This window comes from Lutra lutra, chromosome 5 (assembly GCF_902655055.1).
Source record: "Lutra lutra chromosome 5, mLutLut1.2, whole genome shotgun sequence".
NCBI classification, from domain to species: domain Eukaryota; kingdom Metazoa; phylum Chordata; class Mammalia; order Carnivora; family Mustelidae; genus Lutra; species Lutra lutra.
In genome coordinates, this window is record NC_062282.1 from 43,981,993 (window position 1) to 44,001,256 (window position 19,264).

General features: G+C 45.2%; 1 protein-coding gene and 1 long non-coding RNA gene across 3 annotated transcripts in view; one reads left to right on the forward strand and one right to left on the reverse strand.

Moving 5' to 3' along the window:
* Window positions 1-5,288: 5,288 nt before the first annotated feature.
* On the forward strand, window positions 5,289-8,185 carry LOC125099695 (uncharacterized). Its single transcript, XR_007127323.1, has 3 exons — window positions 5,289-5,432; window positions 7,860-7,951; window positions 8,086-8,185. It is a non-coding gene; the product is annotated as an uncharacterized LOC125099695 (long non-coding RNA).
* A 3,181-nt stretch (window positions 8,186-11,366) lies between these two features.
* GLRA1 (glycine receptor alpha 1) overlaps window positions 11,367-19,264 on the reverse strand; it is an 82,850-nt gene continuing 74,952 nt past the window's right edge. Inside the window, exons 8-9 of one of the 2 annotated variants that reach the window (XM_047728987.1) lie at window positions 18,247-18,393; window positions 11,367-11,848 (exon numbers count right to left, since the gene is read on the reverse strand). In XM_047728987.1, the coding sequence (XP_047584943.1) occupies window positions 11,558-11,848; window positions 18,247-18,393 (438 nt within the window). In that variant the 3' untranslated portion in view covers window positions 11,367-11,557. Of the gene's footprint in view, window positions 11,873-18,246; window positions 18,394-19,264 lie in introns of both variants that reach the window. The other variant, XM_047728986.1, reaches the window with a different exon arrangement.

The window sequence follows — 19,264 nt, forward strand, 5'->3', positions numbered from 1 at the left end:
TACCTAGAGGGCTTAAAAGTGTTAAGCCTTTTGTCTTGGTCATTTTGTGGTTCGCTTTGTACATTTCAAGGCTAATTATAGCCATTGAAGACCTATATCGTGTCCAGCTTTTAAAACTTACTTGGAGGCCTCTGAGGTACCTGCTGTATCTTAGTTTTGAAAGTAGAACTTGGCTGTTTGCCTTGTTTTTTTTTCCTTAGGTAGTCATTTTATCTGTGTCCAATATGCTAAGTAGCAGGATGCACCCTTGGGGACTAACAGTCCTCTCAGTTTAGCTGTCATTAGTGCTGAAAATACTACAGCGGATTAAGTACTGGAAGATTGGACTGTGAAAGTATGAAATAGGAATTTCAAGTGCTCCGAAGTGCATTGTAGGAACATATCAGTTTTTTAGCTCTTAACATGCTGTTCAGGCCTGTTTAGCATGATACACCTTTAAATGAGGTAGAAATATACCTAATAAGGAAACAGTTTTTAGTAAACTGCCTATTTGATACTTAAGTACTACTTTTAAGCAAGATTTGGGGAAGTCTTTCATTTACATCGTAGGTAATACCTATTGCTCCATAATATTCTTTTTAAAGAATTTGCCTAAGAAAGGTAAATTGTTCTGAAAAAACAAAAAACTATTCTTTTTACATATTTCCAGTAGCAATGACTTGATTAAAAACCAGTGGCATTTCATCTGTATTTTTTTCTACCCTTCCCCCTTGCTCTCCATACCCTTTTTTTTGTGGACATGATCTCATGGGTTGAATAGGGAAGTTCTCCCTGGGTTGGGAGGAGTCATTTCAGATGCAGCTAAGAAATAAAAAGAACATGCTAAACTGTATTTTCCTTCTAGGTCAGCTCTGTTTAATATTTCAGATCACAAAAGGTAATAGTATTTGGACCACAGCTCTCCTTTAGAAACATGTGCATTGTATTAAGTATTGGCTTGATAGTTGACAAAGCTGAAACTAGAAGTAACTTTTTAGAATCACTGTTGAATAGTGAGCTCACTGTAGAACCATGACTTTACCATACCTCTCTTATCCCCTTCCTAGTGCCTACCTAACACAACTAAACGCTTAGTAATTACTTGGGTTGGATCGATGCCCTTGAAGTTGTGAATTTCTAGAGGGTACCATATCTGCTTTGTAGATGAAGGCAAAGATAAGTTCTCCCTAAATAAGTACAGGGAAATCTCAATTAGGCTGGAAGTGTCAGCTCATGGGAAGAAGATAGAATAAGCGGGTTCTGCCCATGAAGGGATACTGTGTTGATTGGTCTTTGAGAACTGCCATGTTCCAGAGTCCTGATCCCTTATGCTATATGTAAGGTGGTTATGATATACTTCAAATCCATCTTTCCAAACATGCCTAGCATTCATTACACTTTAGCCAAACAGATAATTCCTGTACCTTGTATATACCCCTTATTTTTTACCTCCATATTTTTACTCACGTTCCTTTTGCTGAATAGTTTCCCCATCCATCAAAGCCTCCTCTTTAAGGTACCACTGCTCAGATGGCCTGTAAGCCTTGAAATGTTCCATGGCTTCTGTTCTGCCTGCTCCCTGGCACCCTCCTTTCTCTGTTAATACTTTCTGCCTCACACATGAGTGATTATTTTGGCACTTTTATCATCCCCTCCTCTACTGAAAGAAAAGAGGCTGGGTTTCATTCGGATGCCCTGCTTTTAAGGCATACTGCCTGGCCGTAATAGATTAAATAGGCAGGTGCAAGGGAGGTTAAAAACAAAGCTGATAGACTGGAAGGAGCATACATATTCTAGGCCTGACACTAGGTTTTAGGACCTGTTCCTTGAGTTTCCACTTGTAACTCAGACCTTGAAATGCTGAACTGCTTTCTCCAGGCTCTGGGACATTTCAAAAAGTCATCGGAAGGCAAGTCTATAGCAGCTACCTGGAGATGCACTGAATCTGACTTGAGGTCACTAAACAGGGTCCATGCCGAGTGCCCCTTTCCTCACCAGCGTCCAGGGCTGCATGGAAGGAGCTGCCCTGGTCCTCAGAGAAGTAGCTAAGCCATTCCTGGTGTCAGTGCTGTAGCTTCTGGATACAACTGAGGAGACGTAGATGAAGCCAAGTGGGACCTAGGAAGTGTAGTAAGCAGAGGCCTTGGCTCATGACCTCCTGTCTGGCTAATTAGCTCACACCCAGTTACCCAGGGGATTAAGTCAGGAACAAACGGACTTGGAGACAAGCTGCAGTTTCTACTTAGAATAATTTTTTGCAGGGGAGGAGGGTATATCCAGACATTTCCCTGTAATTCCATTTTCCCACTTTATTTCCAGAGCCTGATTGGAAGTGAAGAACCATTAGAAGGCCCTCCTTTACTGGAACATTTGGTCAGCCTGCCATTTTTAATACTCTTGTCGCAATGGTATCTCATATGAAGAGATGCTCCCACTTTACCTGAATACCTGCCTGAAGGAAGTGGTTTACTTGTGTTAACCCTTTGAAAGGTGGGTGAGACCACAGTTAACGTAAATTTGGGTAGCAAACTGCTGTGGAAAATAACCTTTTGTTTTAGCTTAGCTCTCATGTCCTCTTTTCCACGAGACCTTGGATAGTCCCTCTGAGACATCATCATGCGTCTGAATTCTGTCTCTACTGCCTCCTCTGTTACTGTATCTTCCCTTGAATGAGTTATTCATATCCGTATCCCATATCACTGCACTAAATTTTAAGTTCTTTAGTTAGGAATGGTGTTTATCTTTCATTCCTGTGCCTTGGCATTGTTTGTAGTAGGTTCTTAGTCGAGTGGATGTTTTAAAGGAATTCTGAAGTTCGGAAAGACTTCCAGAAAAAGTCTAGTCCTTCCTCTTGATGCTGACCAAATCCAAGCCATTCCACGCACCCACTGCCCTCAGGCAGGACTACAAACCAGTGTTTTCTCACTCTCCTCCAAGTAGCATGTTTTCTACCTGGCCTTCTTGCTTACTCATTTTATTCTTTCCACAATTTCACAGCCAGAAAATTGCCCCGTATCAACTCTAAATCCCTCATACGCCAAAACTAGATTAGTAGGCTCTCAGCTTACGGTGGGCTGGTATTGTTTATATCCAAGTTCTGAGAAGAGGAAAGCCACAGATTGTCTTGTTTGGTTCTTAAGAAGTAGTTGGATTTCTAGTCTAGTACAAGATAATATTCCTTGGCATTTAACAGATTATAGGAGTTAAATTTTTGTGTAAGTAGAATGTACCAAGGCAAAAGTGTCCAGTTACAAGATTCATTCAAGTTAAAGTGAACTAATAAACACCTATATACTTTTAAAAAAAATGATAGAATAAATTACCACATCAATCACTTGATTTTTATAGTCAATAGTTTGGGGAGATAAAGCTTTTACAGGGGGAGGGGTAACAGGTCACAGAGGGCCGAATAGTTTGTTAAAGGTCAGAAACAGGTAAGTGAAAGAGGTAAGCACATACCATGTCTCTTTCCAAAACTTAGCTTTCCTGCTGTCTATAGAATCGTATCTGAGCTTTGACAAGACTGACTTGAGCTAATAAACTCGCTGAGCCTGTTTCCCCTATAAATTGAGAAGATCAGGGCCACTGTGGGAATTAAATTATGTAATTTAAGAAATTGATTTATATTAGGTGCCCAATAGCTGTATTGTGATATTCAGGGTTCATTCACAATCTTTTACTAGTCTCCATGTAGTAACAGCTGTTTTCAGGGCTATACGTGCTTTCTATATAGGTGGTAGTCAAAGGATACCTGGGCAAAAGGGGTGTAGATGCTTGATAAGTACAATCAGGTCTCTTCAGTGCGTGTAGGAACTCTGAGGTAAGCACGGAGGGACTTGTCCTGAAATGTCACCGAATAGGCTGCTCTGTAGGGCAGGTGCATTGGGCTTTTGGGGACCCAGCCTCCATTCTGAAAGCAAGCTCTTGGATGACCTCTTCTGGCAAACAGAAGAAGGCGTGGTAAGAATTTTGAGAGCTAATAAATGCCCTTACGTCGTTTACTGTGAGAGGGTGGGGTTAACACGTATTGTGTCATTTTATCCAGACAGGGGACCTGTGATGTGGGCGTTACTGTCCCCAAATGCATAAAGAAGCTGATTGCTTGCCTAGAGTAGATGCATCTCTGCCTTCTTGGAAGCTAGTGCCCTTTCTGCTACCCTAGAAAACCACGAATGCGTGTAGAGAGGAAAACAGAGCGTAGCATGAGGAGTGGGTCCCCCTTAAGTCTGGGGGAAGTGCTCTTGTTTTTTTTTCAGCAGCTAAAAGACAACTGGAGAAGTAGCTTTAACAGAAAACTTTTCTGCGGGGGGACCCCTTCAAGCTCAGTGAATTCAGTAATTTTGTACAGATAGGAAAGCTGAAGCTTGGAGGGGAAAATAGTAAGAATTTTGTGGAGACCAGGGGCACCTGGTTGGCCCAGTGGGTTAAAGCCTCTGCCTTCAGCTCAGGTCATGATCTCAGGGTCCTGGGATTGAGCCTCGCGTCAGGCTCTCTGCTCAGCGGGGAGCCTGCTTCCTCCTCTCTCTCTCTGCCTGCCTCTCTGCCTATTTGTGATCTCTGTCTGTCAAATAAATAAATAAAACCTTAACAACAATTTTACGGAGACCATATAGTAACCACCTAGAAATTCAATCACTGTTTCACTGTAGCTGTGTCATCACATATGTATCCATTCTAGAGTAGGGTAGAAAATGACTGGTTTACAGTGTGGTTTCTATTTTATTATGGGAAATTTAAAAATTGCCTTTTAAAAAAAAAAGTCTATTAATTCTTAACCTTGAAAACAAGAAAAAAGTTTCAGTCTGCAATATTCTCATTAATTCCAGGGCCAGGTGAAGAGAGAGCGAAGACCATTTGTCATAAGGTCAACCTATAAACGTCTTGAAGAGATTCCATTGATGTAAAGCCTAAATATGTCCTTGCTGGGAAAGATGGGAGCAGTGTTTTCTGATGATAAGGAGTGTTTGTTAGAGCTACAGGAGTGTGGAAGCAATTTCAGAGACATCATCGCCAGCGTGAGGTTTTGTTTGCCAGTACAGCGTGGAGTGAGCAGGCCAGCCACAGTGGCTATAGTATTTTTTCTTTTTATTAGAATAGCCCAGCTAATGGTATGAGTTTAGATGAATCTCTTGAGTGGTCTGGAGTCTCTGCCTAGAACTGCAGCTAGCATAATGGACAAGTAGGGGAAAATATTCTTAAAACTTGCTGGAAGTTTCTTGTTATGGTTAAGTTGTATTTGTGGGGAAACAGGTTGGAGGGGGCTCGGAGTCCCTGTGAGATACTTCTCTAGGGGTATCTCACAAGTTCTGCTCTGATGTGTTTCTCTTTGATTCTTCCAGAGGCTCTGTCAGAGAGAACTCAGCTGCCATGGGAAGTGGGCTACAGCCTTCACAGGACATACATGCTAAAATACCAGAGTGGAATGTTGTCCTGGTGTTTGATAGGATTCTCAGGTGAGAAGCCAGTCTGAGAGGCAAGTCTGTCAGTGCTGTGAAATACCTTCGCTTCCATGGCCAAAAAAACCCACACCAAAACAAAGCTATTAAGATTGTAATCTTTGAGGGCCAAGATTCTCCTCTTTCTTAACCTCTCCCTACCTGGCCACCAAAAGGCCTGAGAGGGTTCCCAGCTTGACACTGAAACAGGGAATTAATGAAACCTTCTCTAACACATGGTATACCCTTTTCTTTAACCCATCAAAGTATCCAGGGTTTGCCTTTGAAAAATCTCCTTCAACTTCCTGTTTTTGTAGGGTAGTGAGCAGGCCAAGAAAGGCCAAGTAGCTTACCTGCGTTCCCATGGTGAGCCCAAGGGAGCACGAGAACAAGGACTCACTTCCTATTGAACTCTGTCCACCCCAGAAGGCAGGTGTGGTTATACAGGATACTGAGTCTCTGAAGTTGCTTAAGAAAGCTGGAATCTGAAGAAAGGCAGGCCAAGAAGAAGGCCGTGCAGGGAACTGTGCAGCAGGGCAAGTGTGGGAAGGGGGACCCATTATGCTTGCATCTGTATGAGACAGCAAATGTCTTTTGTCCCCATGTTATTTAGCTGGTACTGCTCTGTAGCTGGTTAATGGCCTTATGTAGAACATAATTTTCATCACTGGGCTCTTGAAGGGTATATTTTTGGCTTGCCATTCTCTAGACTCTGACTTTTCGACCCAGTGTTCCAATGGAAATTTTCCAGAACAGTGAAATGTCAAAATGCAGAGGCAAGAGGAAGAATAGACATTGCGGCCTTAAAACAAATGAGACAGGAGCTACTGTGTCCATTCTAGTCCTTCCCACCCCCCTCTCAGAAATAAACCAGCATCTTCGGGAACTGTTTGGTTTCACAAAACGAGATGCACAAGCCGATGAGACAGGATATGCTGGCAGGGAGGCAGTGGGAGGAGGTTGGGGAAAAGCATAAGAGGGAGAAGTAATGGTCTGGATGCTAGCTGAAGAAGCCTTAATGATCCTAAAAATTATTGGGCAATAATTTCTACTTTGGAACTCATTTTGCTGTTCGAAAGAATGATAAAGCACCTTAATTATTGCTTTAAATAACCACACAGCTCCATCAAAACAGCGTGTAATAGCACCATGTCTGAACAAACCTGTCTCCTGCCTTTGCTGTCTCTACAGCTGGAGAAATCCTGAAGGAAGCAACAGGATCCTGATTTGGTAGTGGCATCATCTATTCTGGGCCCTCAAGATTTTAGGTTCTTTGGGTTAGGAGGGTGGCAGTTCAGGATTCTTCAAAGTTCTCTTATTTTTGCTGTGATTTCGACATGTCCAAGGATATCTCCTTATTTATTGGGGTTTCGGGATACTGTGAAAACAAAGCCTTTCCATCACGAGCTTTTCCTTACACTGATACAAGTAGTTTAAAAAGCCAGCTCAAACAAAACAAGGCGTATTTCTTTTACTCCTTCCTTTGGTCAGGATAAGCTCCTATTTCTGCAGGAAAATAGGAAGGTTCTCAATTCAAGTTTCTGGAGTTGGTTTCTGAGAGAAGGGGCTTAGTGGAGGAAGAAAAGATCAATAGTATTTTAACAACATGCTGTTTAGAGAACTTTTGATCTGATTGGTTTCTGAATTAGAGAAGCTTTATATCAGAGGGTAGAGGCCCATTCGACCTTCCTCAGCAGGCCTTACTGGCCCCTCCGAGTGCAAGCTTTCTAGTCAGTCTGAGAAACAGCCCATAGAGAAAACCCGGTCTTGCCTGCCGCTTCAGCGTTGGGGTGGAGGGTGGGCAGAACGTACCAAAGGTGCCTGGGTGATACATGTGATAGCTTCCAGAATGGTACTGATCATCCCTGGGCTGGGATTCCAGTCAGACTGGGGAAAAGTTGCCGATCTCCGCTCTGGACCCCTGTCCTCAAGCTGATACACATTATACCACCAGCAGGCCCCTTCCCCGCTAGCTGCTGCTACTCAGGAGCAGTCACTGCAGACATGACAAGAACTCAGCTCCCTTCAGGTTCAGTGTCGTGCAGTTAACTAAGGAGTCTCATTTGCACAGAAGACTGGCTTATCCGTGACGGTGGCACCGCAGCTGGGCCACTGGTCTCTGCGGTTTAGTATCGTGGAGCCTCACAAAACACAGTCTCTTTTTAATGATGCCTGTAACAGTGTGTCCTCTGTTTTGCATTTTTATTTTTTAATGTGTACTTTGAGGGGAAGGAACCAGCTCCTGTCATACTTGTTTTCTCCCTAGTATGAAAAATAGTCTATGAAAAATATTGATAGTCCTCTTAGAGGGATGCATTTCTTATTTATTGACAGTTTAGAAGAAGAAATAGTTTGGGTCAGATGACCTTCTTTTACCTTTCTCTGTCTCTCTCACAAATACTTGGCATCTTTCTAATCACTCCTGTCCTTGGTCACTCCCTGTAGCCTTAGCCAAGTTTGGACTCTTGAATATTTGAAAGGACCAGAGGGTGGCAGACTGGAGCCACTTACTGTGGCTGCTCTTGAAAGGAATCTAGGTAAGTTGTAAACTAAGGTGAGAAAGTATTGGTATTATTATCTGTCTGCTTAGTTGATATTTCTTAAATCTGACTCCTAGGATTAGCTGTGGTGTTGGAGGTGGATGAACTCACTATCTGCTCTCTCCCAGTAGCCTTCATGCAAAAACACTGGCCTGGCCATGGAGAGAGTTTGAAAACCAGTAAACCACTCATCACACCTCTGTCAGGTCCCCCCCCCCCAAAACATCTGGCATACGTGGCCCCCACGTGTGATAGGCTCTGTGCACAGACTAGAAAGGAAATGAAAGCATCATCCTGTCTGTTGGAGCACCTAAAAAATGCTTTTGACCTAAATTGTCTAGTTTGATTTTTTTTATAATGATAAAATCCATGTAATTCATGGCTAACTCCTTTCTACATTGTACAGTAATGATAATGCCTTCTGTTTGAGAATGCTCCATTTCTAATTCATGATGGTATTTTTGACTTTATCATGACGTTCCTTATCATGACTGCTCGTCTTTGAGAAAGTAGAGCAAAAAGAAGAACAAATCTGCAAAGATTCCAGAGAAGAAAGACTGCTGACAAGGATTGTGTGGGTCCATGTACATGTGCATATATATATATGTGCACGGCTCATATATATGAGGGTTCAGAAAGCAAAGTGACATTCAATTTCTGTGTGAACCTCCTGTGTTCAAGCACAGGGGATAGTTAGAGCTGGAAGCCATTAGAGATCTGTACCACTCTCTTCATTGTGTTTGTAGAGGAACTAGAGTGAAATCATTTACCAAAGTTTTCCCAACACATTAGTGGTAGAACTAAAACTCGGATTCTTTTCTGCTATAATGTATTCACTCACGTTTATTTTCTATGAGGAATACCAAGTCTGGAATAATTGGAGTAAAGATATCAGTGACCTTCTCCCTCTCTGTGTCTCAAAAAGATGATTCTATTATCTGTCAGATACTGTTGACTAGACCTGGCAGCTCCCAGTGGGCCCACAAGTTGAATATGGTGGCAGAAGTTCAAGGACCCAGCAGAGGTTGGGCAAACGGCCCAGTGATTTCTCTGTTTCAGAGCGATTCCAGACACCTCATACAAGGAGCCTAGTTTGAAATCTGCAGATACTGCTGTTTGAGTGGAGACAGAATGTGCTGGAACAATTGGTACTGCCTTTAGTCCCTGACAGAGGCCTAACGCCTCTGCTGCCTGATCACCTAGACTTCAGACATTCTGAATTTCGTCCAGTAATGAGTAAACTAGAGAAAAGGGCTTCTTTAATTTTTTTTTTTATTAAAAAACAATTTTCCCCTTAAAGCGAATAAAGTGCCAGTGAAAGGGGCAAATCGCTTCTCCAGTGACTCAGGCGCCACTGCAGGAGTAAGGACTTCCTCCCTTAAATAAAGTGAATGTCGTGCTAATGGCAGTTCAGAGACCGATACTCTAGTCTTGAACTGGCGGTACTTGTTTAGATCTGTTTCGCTTCCTCCCTTAGACACAGTTTGTGCTGGGGAAAAGGATAAAAGGATAGTCGTGGATGAGAGACTCCACTCGGGATTCTGGGTTCGATCCCGCATCATCCAAGGCTAGAATACAACTTAATTTTCTGGTCTACACAGGCCAAGAGAAGGGAAGGCAATGACTTACTAACCTTGACCCTGGATGTAAACAGTTTTTTCATTCAAGCCTCAAAGCCAAATGCTTTTTTTGGCTGCACAGTGCATTTTCTTTACCCAAATCACTCTAGGTCCTTGTCTTGGTTTGGTGTTTTGGGCCTCTAGAGGTATTAGCTATTGTGCCACAGGGAACGGGAGAAATGTCCCTTGGGGAAGGCTTTAGGGAAGAGTTAGGCTCCTATTGTCTCCCTTCTCCTCTCCCCCATGCTGGGGGTACTCTAACACCGTGAAACCCAGGCCTCAGGACAAACCGACTGTCCGCTGTGTCCCACCATCTTATCACTACTTAGCTCCAATGCCAAGACGCTGGAGTGGAAAGGAAGAGATGTAACCCAGTATACTGATCACAGGCCATGGCAGGGAGCACGCCCCAGACGGCGGTGCCTTGATTCAGGCATGATGCTGTTGGCAGAGAGGACCGAGGCTACTGGAGACTACTCCTGTCTTTAGCGGTCCCCGTTGCAGACCCTCCCTCCATCAGTGAACATCCGTGTCCTTCATCAGGATCTCCCACCCGTCACCATTTATTTCCTTGTCCTTCTCCTTTTTTCTGGAGTGCCCTAGCTAACCTGGGATAGTTCTGGCATATCAGAGTTGGAAGGAAAGAAATATTTGTCTAACTTCCCTAACTGTTAAAGCTAAGCAAAGCACCAAAAAGGAAAACAAAAAAAGACTTATAAAAATATCATGGGGTCATCCCCCCATGCTTTCCACATTATCTGTGGCATATGAAATGTCAAAATATAATGAACAGACTTTCTGAACATCACTATCTCCTTCCACCTATATGTATCTGATCTGCAGCAGCCTCAATACTACCCTTTTACCTCTTAGAACTTCCTCTGTAGAACCACTATATAATAAATCTACTTCAGCCCACTGACCCCACCTTCCCAAATATATACCTACTTGCAATTCCAAAGACACTCTCCAAAAAAATAGACATTTGAAAAAAGTGCATCTGTTTATACTCAGTCTATCTGCATAACTTCTTGAGATTATTACTTTTTTTTTTTTAAACCATAAAAAAGATTGCATATTGGCAATATAATGGGAAAACCATGGCGGCCATTTCTGGGTGGCAGTGGAAGATAAGTGGGGTGATGTTGAAGCACAGAAGCGAGAGGGCTCGGAGAGGGGCCGGTGTGGTCCTTAGCCTTGAGACCTGAGGATTGAGGTGGAGTTGTCTTGATTATCAATCCTTGGGCCTCTGAGATGTCCCATCTCCTTAGTCACTCCCTCTCTTCTCTCCACCTTTCCCCATTTCCACCACCCATGGCCAGGCCGCATTACCCTCTTGAAGCAGAGGTGGGATGGCTTTTTGGCATGTGTCCTCCCGGGCCCGTTTGAAGACAGGCATGGCATTTGGAGGGCTGTGATATGGGACACACACCAGAGCAAGCTTATTTGTGACTGTTTCCACTCTGGGAAAAATTGTCCATCACTTCTGTGACTTTAAAAATTTAAGCAGTTACTAGGCTGATAGGTTTAGAAACAAATCTTTTGTTCTTGTGGTTTTTGCATTAATATTAAGCATGAATATATATCATATATTACATTGCTTTCCTTCTGCTCTGGGGCAGACTGCACTCCTTCCAAATAGGAAAACTGCCCAGCCCATGGATTCAAATTTTTGAAAGCTGTTATTCCCCCACTCCCAACCCCCCGCCCCTAGCCCTCCCCTTCCTCCCGATCCCTCAGCTCCTATATTAGAAAAGCCCCTCCCTCCCCCCCTCCCAGCAGCCCACCCGAGGTTAAATAGATAGTGCCACATTCTAAGATTCATGCATCACTGCATTTTGCTATTGCACGGAGAGCAGAGAGAGAGGGAGTTGTGTATGTGTGCCCCCGCCCTCTCTTCTCCTCTTCCCTAGGCTCTCAGATTCCTGTGCTGTTCCCACTCTGCCCTCTCCCAGCCTCCCCCCGCCCCTCCATCCCAGACCCGTCACTGGTTGTGGACATCCTCCCTGCGGACAATCTTGTAGATGATCCAGTAGAACATGTTGAAGATGAGGAAGGCCATGGGGAAGCCAATGCGGGATATTTTGTCGATCTTCTTGGCCCTCTGGATGAAGAGTTTTCGCATCTCCTCTGGGGACTTAGATGGTGCCAGAGGAGGGTTGGTGGTGGTGTTGTTGTTGGTGCCTTTAACAGAGATGCCATCTTTGGCCTGCAGACAGGCTGGGCCCATCCCGTAGGCTGAGAAGTTGAAGCGGCCCTCTCCGGCCTCATCCTCCTGGAACAGATTCAGCATGGGGCTCTACTTAAAATAAGACAGGGGCTGGGCACCCTCCCTGCAAGGCACTCCCCTGGGGGCCAGGCCAGGCCCATCGGGTTCTCCCTGCCTCCCTGCTGCTACCATTCCAGGTTTCTGAAGGCTCTTAGGCTGGCTGGGGAGTGATGCCTTATAGAGGGGCGCCACTTGCACGTGGACACAGATGCAAACCAGGGGATAGGAGTGGGGCCGAGAGTCTGCAGACCTGTGTTCAAGTTCGGCTCCGTCACTTCCTGGCCTTGTGGCCTTAGGCAAGTCCCTTCTCTATTTGAGTCTCAGGGTTTTTTTTACTTCATATTTTCCTATAAGTGGGGAAAGATTCACCCCACTACATCAAGACGTTCTTCTGACCAGCAGAGGTTATAGATGAGCAGACGTTCTGAATGCTGTTTTGTTAGAAACCAAGGGGACAATTTGGAGAGATCCCCTGCTTTGCCTCTGTTGCCTCCTTGCCCTCTTCCCCCACCCCATTCCCCAGTGGGTGTGTTCTCGGGCATGGGTTGGGGGTGGTGGTGAATGGCCCCGGAGAGAGCAAACGCTATGGGCCTCAGCTCTGTTTCACACGCTGCAGGGAAGCTAAAGCTGCTTTCTCCCTCCACGTTCCCACAGCCGGGCACTTGTAACCTCAGACATAGCTCATTCAAAGCCCTTTATCATATGGCTCCAACTTACCTTGACAGGCTTCTGCCCTTCCCCTTACCTTATGCTTGGCATACCTGCCAGTCGGTTGCACTTTGCCAGTCACCCCTTGTGCATTTCTCTGTCCCTCCCTTATGCTCACCACCAACAGGCCTGCTGCCTGTATTCTTCTAATTTCTAATTTCTAATTCCTTTCCCAGTTCTTGGTGATCTCCTGATCTGACTCGTGGAGACACCATTGTCCGCTCTCATCATGTCTAGCTGTGATCTTCCCATGTGAGCCCTGCGGTGGCACCGAGGGGGTCCGCTGACTGTGGATGCATGTGTGGCTCTGGGGAATTTGGAGCAGCTCACATCGTCCTCCCACCTGTCTCCCGCCTGTTCCTGTGTCGGGCAGGGCTGACTGAGAACAGGCGATACTGCCTAGGAGCCCCTTGCTAGCTCTGCTCCTGTCACCCTTGCTTGGGTTACCCCATGGCCTTATGGTGACAACTTCCAGCCCAGTCTTCCTACAGTCTCCGGGCCAGCCCCCTCGACCCAGCTGAGTTATCATAACACACATCCTATGGGTCATTTTTTGCTTGGACTCTTTAACGGGCTGCCGCTGGCTTCAGGATAGTTAACATCCGTACGTGGTGAATGAGGCCCTAAATGACTGGAACTCTGCCTGCCTCTCCAGTCTCAGCTGTGCCATTCTCTCTCTGGCATTGTATGCACCAGGCGCCCCCAAATATTTACATATATTCAGAAGTATCATGCTCCTTCTGTCTTAACTGCAGGCTCTGCTCAAATTGTTCTCTCTTCCTGGATATACTCTGAACCTCTGCTTCCAGCGCCTTCTCTTTCACTGAACTAACGTCTGATTCAGAAGCCGTCCCCGAGGGTCAGGGTAGACAAGGTGCCCCTGCTGTGTGCTTCATGAGCTCCCTGTGCCTCCTTCTCTGTTGTTGTTTTAAAGCTCTTATCACATGTTTCTTTTAAAATATATTTTAATCTTTACTTCATGCAAACCTTTTTATTTTTTAGAGAGCAGAGTGGGGGAAGGGCAGAGGGAGAGGAAGAGAGAGAATCTCAAGCAGGCTCTATGCCCAGTTCAGGGCCCGGTGCGGGGCTCGATCTCAGGACCCTGAGATCGTGACCTGAGCTGAAGTCAAGACTCAGACTCTTAACTGGCTGAGCCACCCAGGCTCCCCACGTGGTGTTTCTCCCACTAGGCGCTAAGCTCCATGAAGGCACAGTCTTACTCATGTTCATTGCACTCTCAACACTGAACATATGAACAGGGTTTCTGGACATAAGCTCAAAGCTCAGTAAATAGTTATTGAATAAGTAAATGTTTACCAGTATATCTTCACTACTCCTAGCTTCCTTTTTCTTTTTCTCTTTCTTTTTTTTTTTAATGGGGTTATATTCCTGGTATCAGGAGGATTTGAGACGTGAAAAATGCTCAAGACATCAAGGCACAAGGGGTGCCTGGGTGGCTCAGTGGGTTAAAGCCTCTGCTTTAGGCTTGGGTCATGGTCTCAGGGTCCTGGGATCGAGCCCTGCATCGGGCTCTCTGCTCAGCAGGGAGCCTGCTTTCTCCTCTCTCTTTCTCTGCCTGCCTCTCTGCCTACTTGTGATCTCTCTCTGTCAAATAAATAAATAAAATCTTAAAAAAAAAAAAGAAATCATTGGCAAATTGTTGAATCTGGTCCAACAGCCTCATTGCAGAAAGGGGGAAAGAACATGTGCTTGGCAAATAGATTTCAGTAAATATTTGTCTGTGAGTAGGACAACAGTAGTGGGCTTGTGCCAGGACCAAGGAAAGGAGTTGGGGGCAGCTGTTCAAATTACTGGACCCTGTGCCTGGGAGGGGGTCCGGGTCCAACTCTCTTGCTTACCAGTATAAATCTGTCCTTGCAGGATGGGGTGCTTGAAAATGTTTTCTTACCAGGCTCTAGTTATGCAAGGGAAGCACCAAATTAATTTTTTTTAAGATTTTATTTATTTGACAGAGAGAGAGAGAGATCACAAGTAGAGAGGCAGGCAGAGAGAGAGAGGGAAGCAGACTCCCCGTTCAGCAGAGAGCCCGATGTGGGGCTCGATCCCGGGACCCTGAGATCATGACCTAAGCTGAAGGCAGAGGCTTAACCCACTGAGCCACCCAGGCGCCCCACCAAATTAATTTTATATACAGCTTTGGGCGAATTATTCTCTGCCTTTCTCATCAATCAAACATGGGAGTAGAAGGGGTGGAGGTGTGGCCTGGAGGCCCCATCTGGTTAGATGATCATCAGTTTCACAGGGTAGCCAGGAGAAAGAAAATTCCCGAGAAATGATGGGAGAGAGGCTTGCTATTCCTGTTCTCCCCGGCAGATGGCAGGAAATGAAAGCTTGCGGATGGAGCAGGGGCAATCTGGTCGTCTCCTCTAGAACCCAGGGAGGTTGGGAGTGTGCTCGCAGATTTCCTAATAATCTGACTAATGAGGCCGGCCAGGGAATTTGAGGACCAGATGCTTTGTGCCCAACAAATGAGGTAACATGGGAGGATGGTGGGATTTGAGGAGCCCGGCCAAGATCACAGGCTCTGAGAAGCTCAGGCATGGAGGTAGCTCCTTTTCACTCACCATCTGGGTCTGAAAACCCCCTCTGCAAACTTCCTGCTGAAGGGAAGTTTCTGCAGCCCAAGCTTATACGCTGCTGCTGTACAAGCCACATGCAGAGGGGTTTACTCCAAAGGAAACACTGCTTTATGGTGAACCCCATCCTGCATCCTTGTAGTTTCTGACATTTGAGCCAATATCAGAGCTCTTAGGAACAAGGTCACACTGATTCAACCGCACATAAGGGGCCACGCAGGAGAAATGTGAGTGAAGAAATGAGCCAGGGCTGAAGAAATCTCCAGTCAGAAGGGACTCAGAGAATGCTTCCCCTACCTAAAGGCTCTTCCAGTGCCCTGGGATCAGGCAGGATGTGAATCCAATGGGACCAGAGAGCTATGACTATTTGAAGATAAAAGTGTGATTTTTTGAATGCTTGTACCTTATTCTAGATTTCTAAGACACTGCTAGTGAAATTAAAAAAGACGGTTGCATGTTGAATTTCATCTCTGGCTACTGGTTTTTGACCTCTGCCTGGGAGTAAGTCTCAGTACTTATTTTTGATCTAATAAACAGCAGGGTTATTTTTATCTGCTTCAGGACAGAAACACTGGTGAAGAGGTAAGCAGCTGTTGGTGTATGGTCAGTGGGAGCCATGGGACCTTGAGCACCTCCATTGCTTTTGCCACCAGCACCTCTGTGATCCTAGTGACTTGCTCCTCCGTGCTGTTGTCATTGGCATGGGAGGAGAGGACAGGATTCCCTGTACAGGGCTCTAACATGCTGTGAGAGAGCCAGGTGGGAACTGAGCAGGGATATCTGATCAAATCCCATAGGGCTTTATTTACATTTCACCTGGAGAAGGTTTAGTTTTCTGCTGGTGTGTAAACTGGTAGGGAGCTGGTGATGGTGGAGGCAGCCTTCGGAGGTACAGTAGGCCCACCATACTATGTGTCTGCAAGGGCTCCATTTACATTTTAGTCTCTGCAAATAGTGCCCCCTCGAGTTGTGCAGTGGCCTGATGCTAGTCAAATATCATGGACATAGTCTCCCTAAGTAAGTGTCTCTTCAACAAATGTATTAACCCTCTTGTCACAGAGGAAAATGCAAAAAAGCAGCTAGCCAGTGGGAAAAGGAAAAATAATGAATTCCCAAGATTGTTATGTGTGGTCAGTTCCTTGCTTAGATTATTTTAATAGTCAGAGGCCAAGTATCCAATGGGCAGTGAGGACTAAAACTAGAAGTCTTTTGAGAAATCCTGTCTGGCTTGCTGTACCTGAGATAGTTTTCTCTTTCAATGCAGATTTAGAAGGATGGTTATACCTGAACTCCCATGGACATCTTCCGTCTTGAAATGTCTGCCTCCTGCCTATGGTAAACTGCTAGAAATTAATTGAATCAGATTGCTGATGTTTAAGAAACACACTGATGGAAATCTGTGCATGTGTCATCATTTGGTTCCTTGGCACTTCTGTGGCAGGAACAGAACTTAAAGCTACTTTGTAATCTGATTGAATCCTTACCACAGTCCCCCAGGGTACCAATTTAGTCCACTTTACAGATGGAGAAACTGGGCCCAGAAAAAGGAGAGCTTGAAGTCACATACTAACCAGTGATAAAGAAACAGGGTCTATTGACATAGTACATGGTAGCTGGGTAGGGGGCTAGCGGAAGTAGGACGGTCTAAAGCTTGTAGGACATTGGTGTGTGGCAGGTATGTGGTATGGCCTGACAGGTCATAATATATGGGTTCTTGTTTGCCCTAATCTGTTGCTGGAAAATCTGTGCAGGCTCTCTGACCGGAAGGGCTCCTCTTGGTTCCTAGAGCATGTTCACTATGTGTCAGGCATTCTGTTAGGCACCAGAAACATAGTGCCGAGCAAAAGTAGGCATGGTCTCCACCCATATGGAGTTCATAATTCAGTGGAAGAGATAAGTACCAAACAGCTACATCATGAATGTACAATTACAAATCAAAATGAATATTCAGAAGGAGGGAAACTAAGCTTTAGTAGAGCATGACCTTTGCTAGCTCATAGAGCATCCTTGGGCAGATTAGAAAAATGGCATCCCTCCTTTCTAGACATAGGAATTGGAATCCCTTCCTCTGGCTGATACAGTCCATGCCGAGGCAGGACTTAGAGAAGAGTGCCTCACTGGCAAGGGGGCCTGTGTAGGATACAGTCTGCATGGCCATACTTCACAGCTGTGCATGAGAACCTCACTACATGACCTATCCCTCCACCTAGGTATCAGGGAAGATGCCTCAGCTGAGAATCAGAAAATGAGTGGTTGGTTAACACTAAACAAATTTCCCTGGGAAGGCATTCCAGGAGAGAACAAGACATCTGAAGTCCTGTGTGTATGTTTGAGCAAATGGAGAAAAAACTAGGGTGGTTGGTGTTCAGAGAGCAAAGGAGAAAGTGGTGTGGAGATGAGGTTGGAAAGAAAAGCAGGTTCTCTGATCTCCAGGGGAGAAGTCTTTGGGGGAAATATTTATAGACCAAGGTGTACAACCAGTTTGTTCCCACAGATGGCACTCTCCCCAGTGGCATTTGCTGGTTGGAGCACAGCCTCTGAGTTAACAGATGTTGGTAACTTCGTATAGATGGTTGGCCAAGTAGTTCTTTATTCACGCCCTCATAAAGTGACAGAATTCACTCTGCGGGAGCATCTTGCAAAATGCTCTTCTCTTGGAAGTGGGAAGCAAAGGCCTGGCTCTGGCCATTCTACTCAAAGATCTTACCTTTTGTGACGCACTTCCTTTCTGGAACCAAACCCTTGGAAATAACGCCGCCTTGCAGAAAACACCAATAACCACCTTTCAGCCTGCCAAGCTTCCAGGTCACAGCTAGTTATTATGTCAGCCCATCAGTGTTTGCTCCCTCGGTTCTGTCTTCAGGTATAACCTGATCATTTCTATAGTGTCATGGTTGGAAGACTTACTGCCTACAGACCCAACAAGGCATTGTTGGTGGGAGAGGAAGTTAGGAGTTCTAGGACTTCATCGCTATTTTACGTCTGCCTTGCCCACTGAGAGGGACAGTGCACTGAAACAAGTATCACAACACAAGCTTGCCTGGATGTCTTCTGTTTACCACCCGCTGTCCCTCCCTGGGTCGCGATCCAAGGGCCTACCTTGTGATGTCTTCGCTTCCTCCTGAACCGTAGCAGCTCTTTGTGCTGTCGAGACACGAAGTTGACAGCAGCGTACTCCAGGAGGGCTGAGAACACGAAGAGCAGGCACACCGCCATCCAAATGTCAATGGCTTTCACATAGGACACCTGGAGCGGGGGAGCGGAAGAGCGGAAGAGCGCAGGGGCAGGAGGGTAGGGGAGAATGAAATAGTTCAATATTTCTGCTCCTCGGGAACTCCCCCCGTCACCCACTGCTACTCACTCCTCGGCTGGGATATTCGGAAAGTGCAGAGGAAAAGGAGAACCATGCACCAAGAAGACTATACAAAACACTGGAGCAAATAAGAATACGGTACTTAGAAGAGTAGTAAGGAGAGGAGGCTGGTGTATCTAGCATCATCGTTGAGAGAAACAGCACGTTGTGCTTAGTCTAAGGGTGATAGGGAGTGGTGTACCTAACACTGAAAGTAAACAGAGGGTGTTAGCAAAAGTAGCAGAGTAAGATTTCAAAAACTCTCTTCACTGTAAGAGCAATGAGGACAACAGCAAAAATGGTCAGAATAAACTTTCTCAGAAGCTCTGTTAACCAAAGGCTAACCGCAATCATGAAAGCATTTTACTTAAAAAGTCAGCTGAATGCCAGTAAGAGCATCAAACTTTCTGGCATTAAAAATAAAAACGAAAACAAAACCTAGCTTCATGGAGATAAAATTCATACGCCATACAATTCACAAAGCTAAAGTGTACATTTCAGTAGTCGTTAATACGTTTAAGATATATGCAACCATCATCACAGTCAATTTTGGAATGTTTTCATCACCCCCAAAAGAAATCCAGTGACTTTTAGCCATTATTCTTTTCTCTATTCTCCCAATTCCTGTCCCCCACCACCATCCCAAGCAACCATTAGTCTACATTCTGACTCTATAGATGCCCCATTCTGGGCATTTCCTGTGAATGGAATCATATTCCATGTGGCCTCTTATGACTAGCTTCCTTCACTTAGCATAATGTGTTC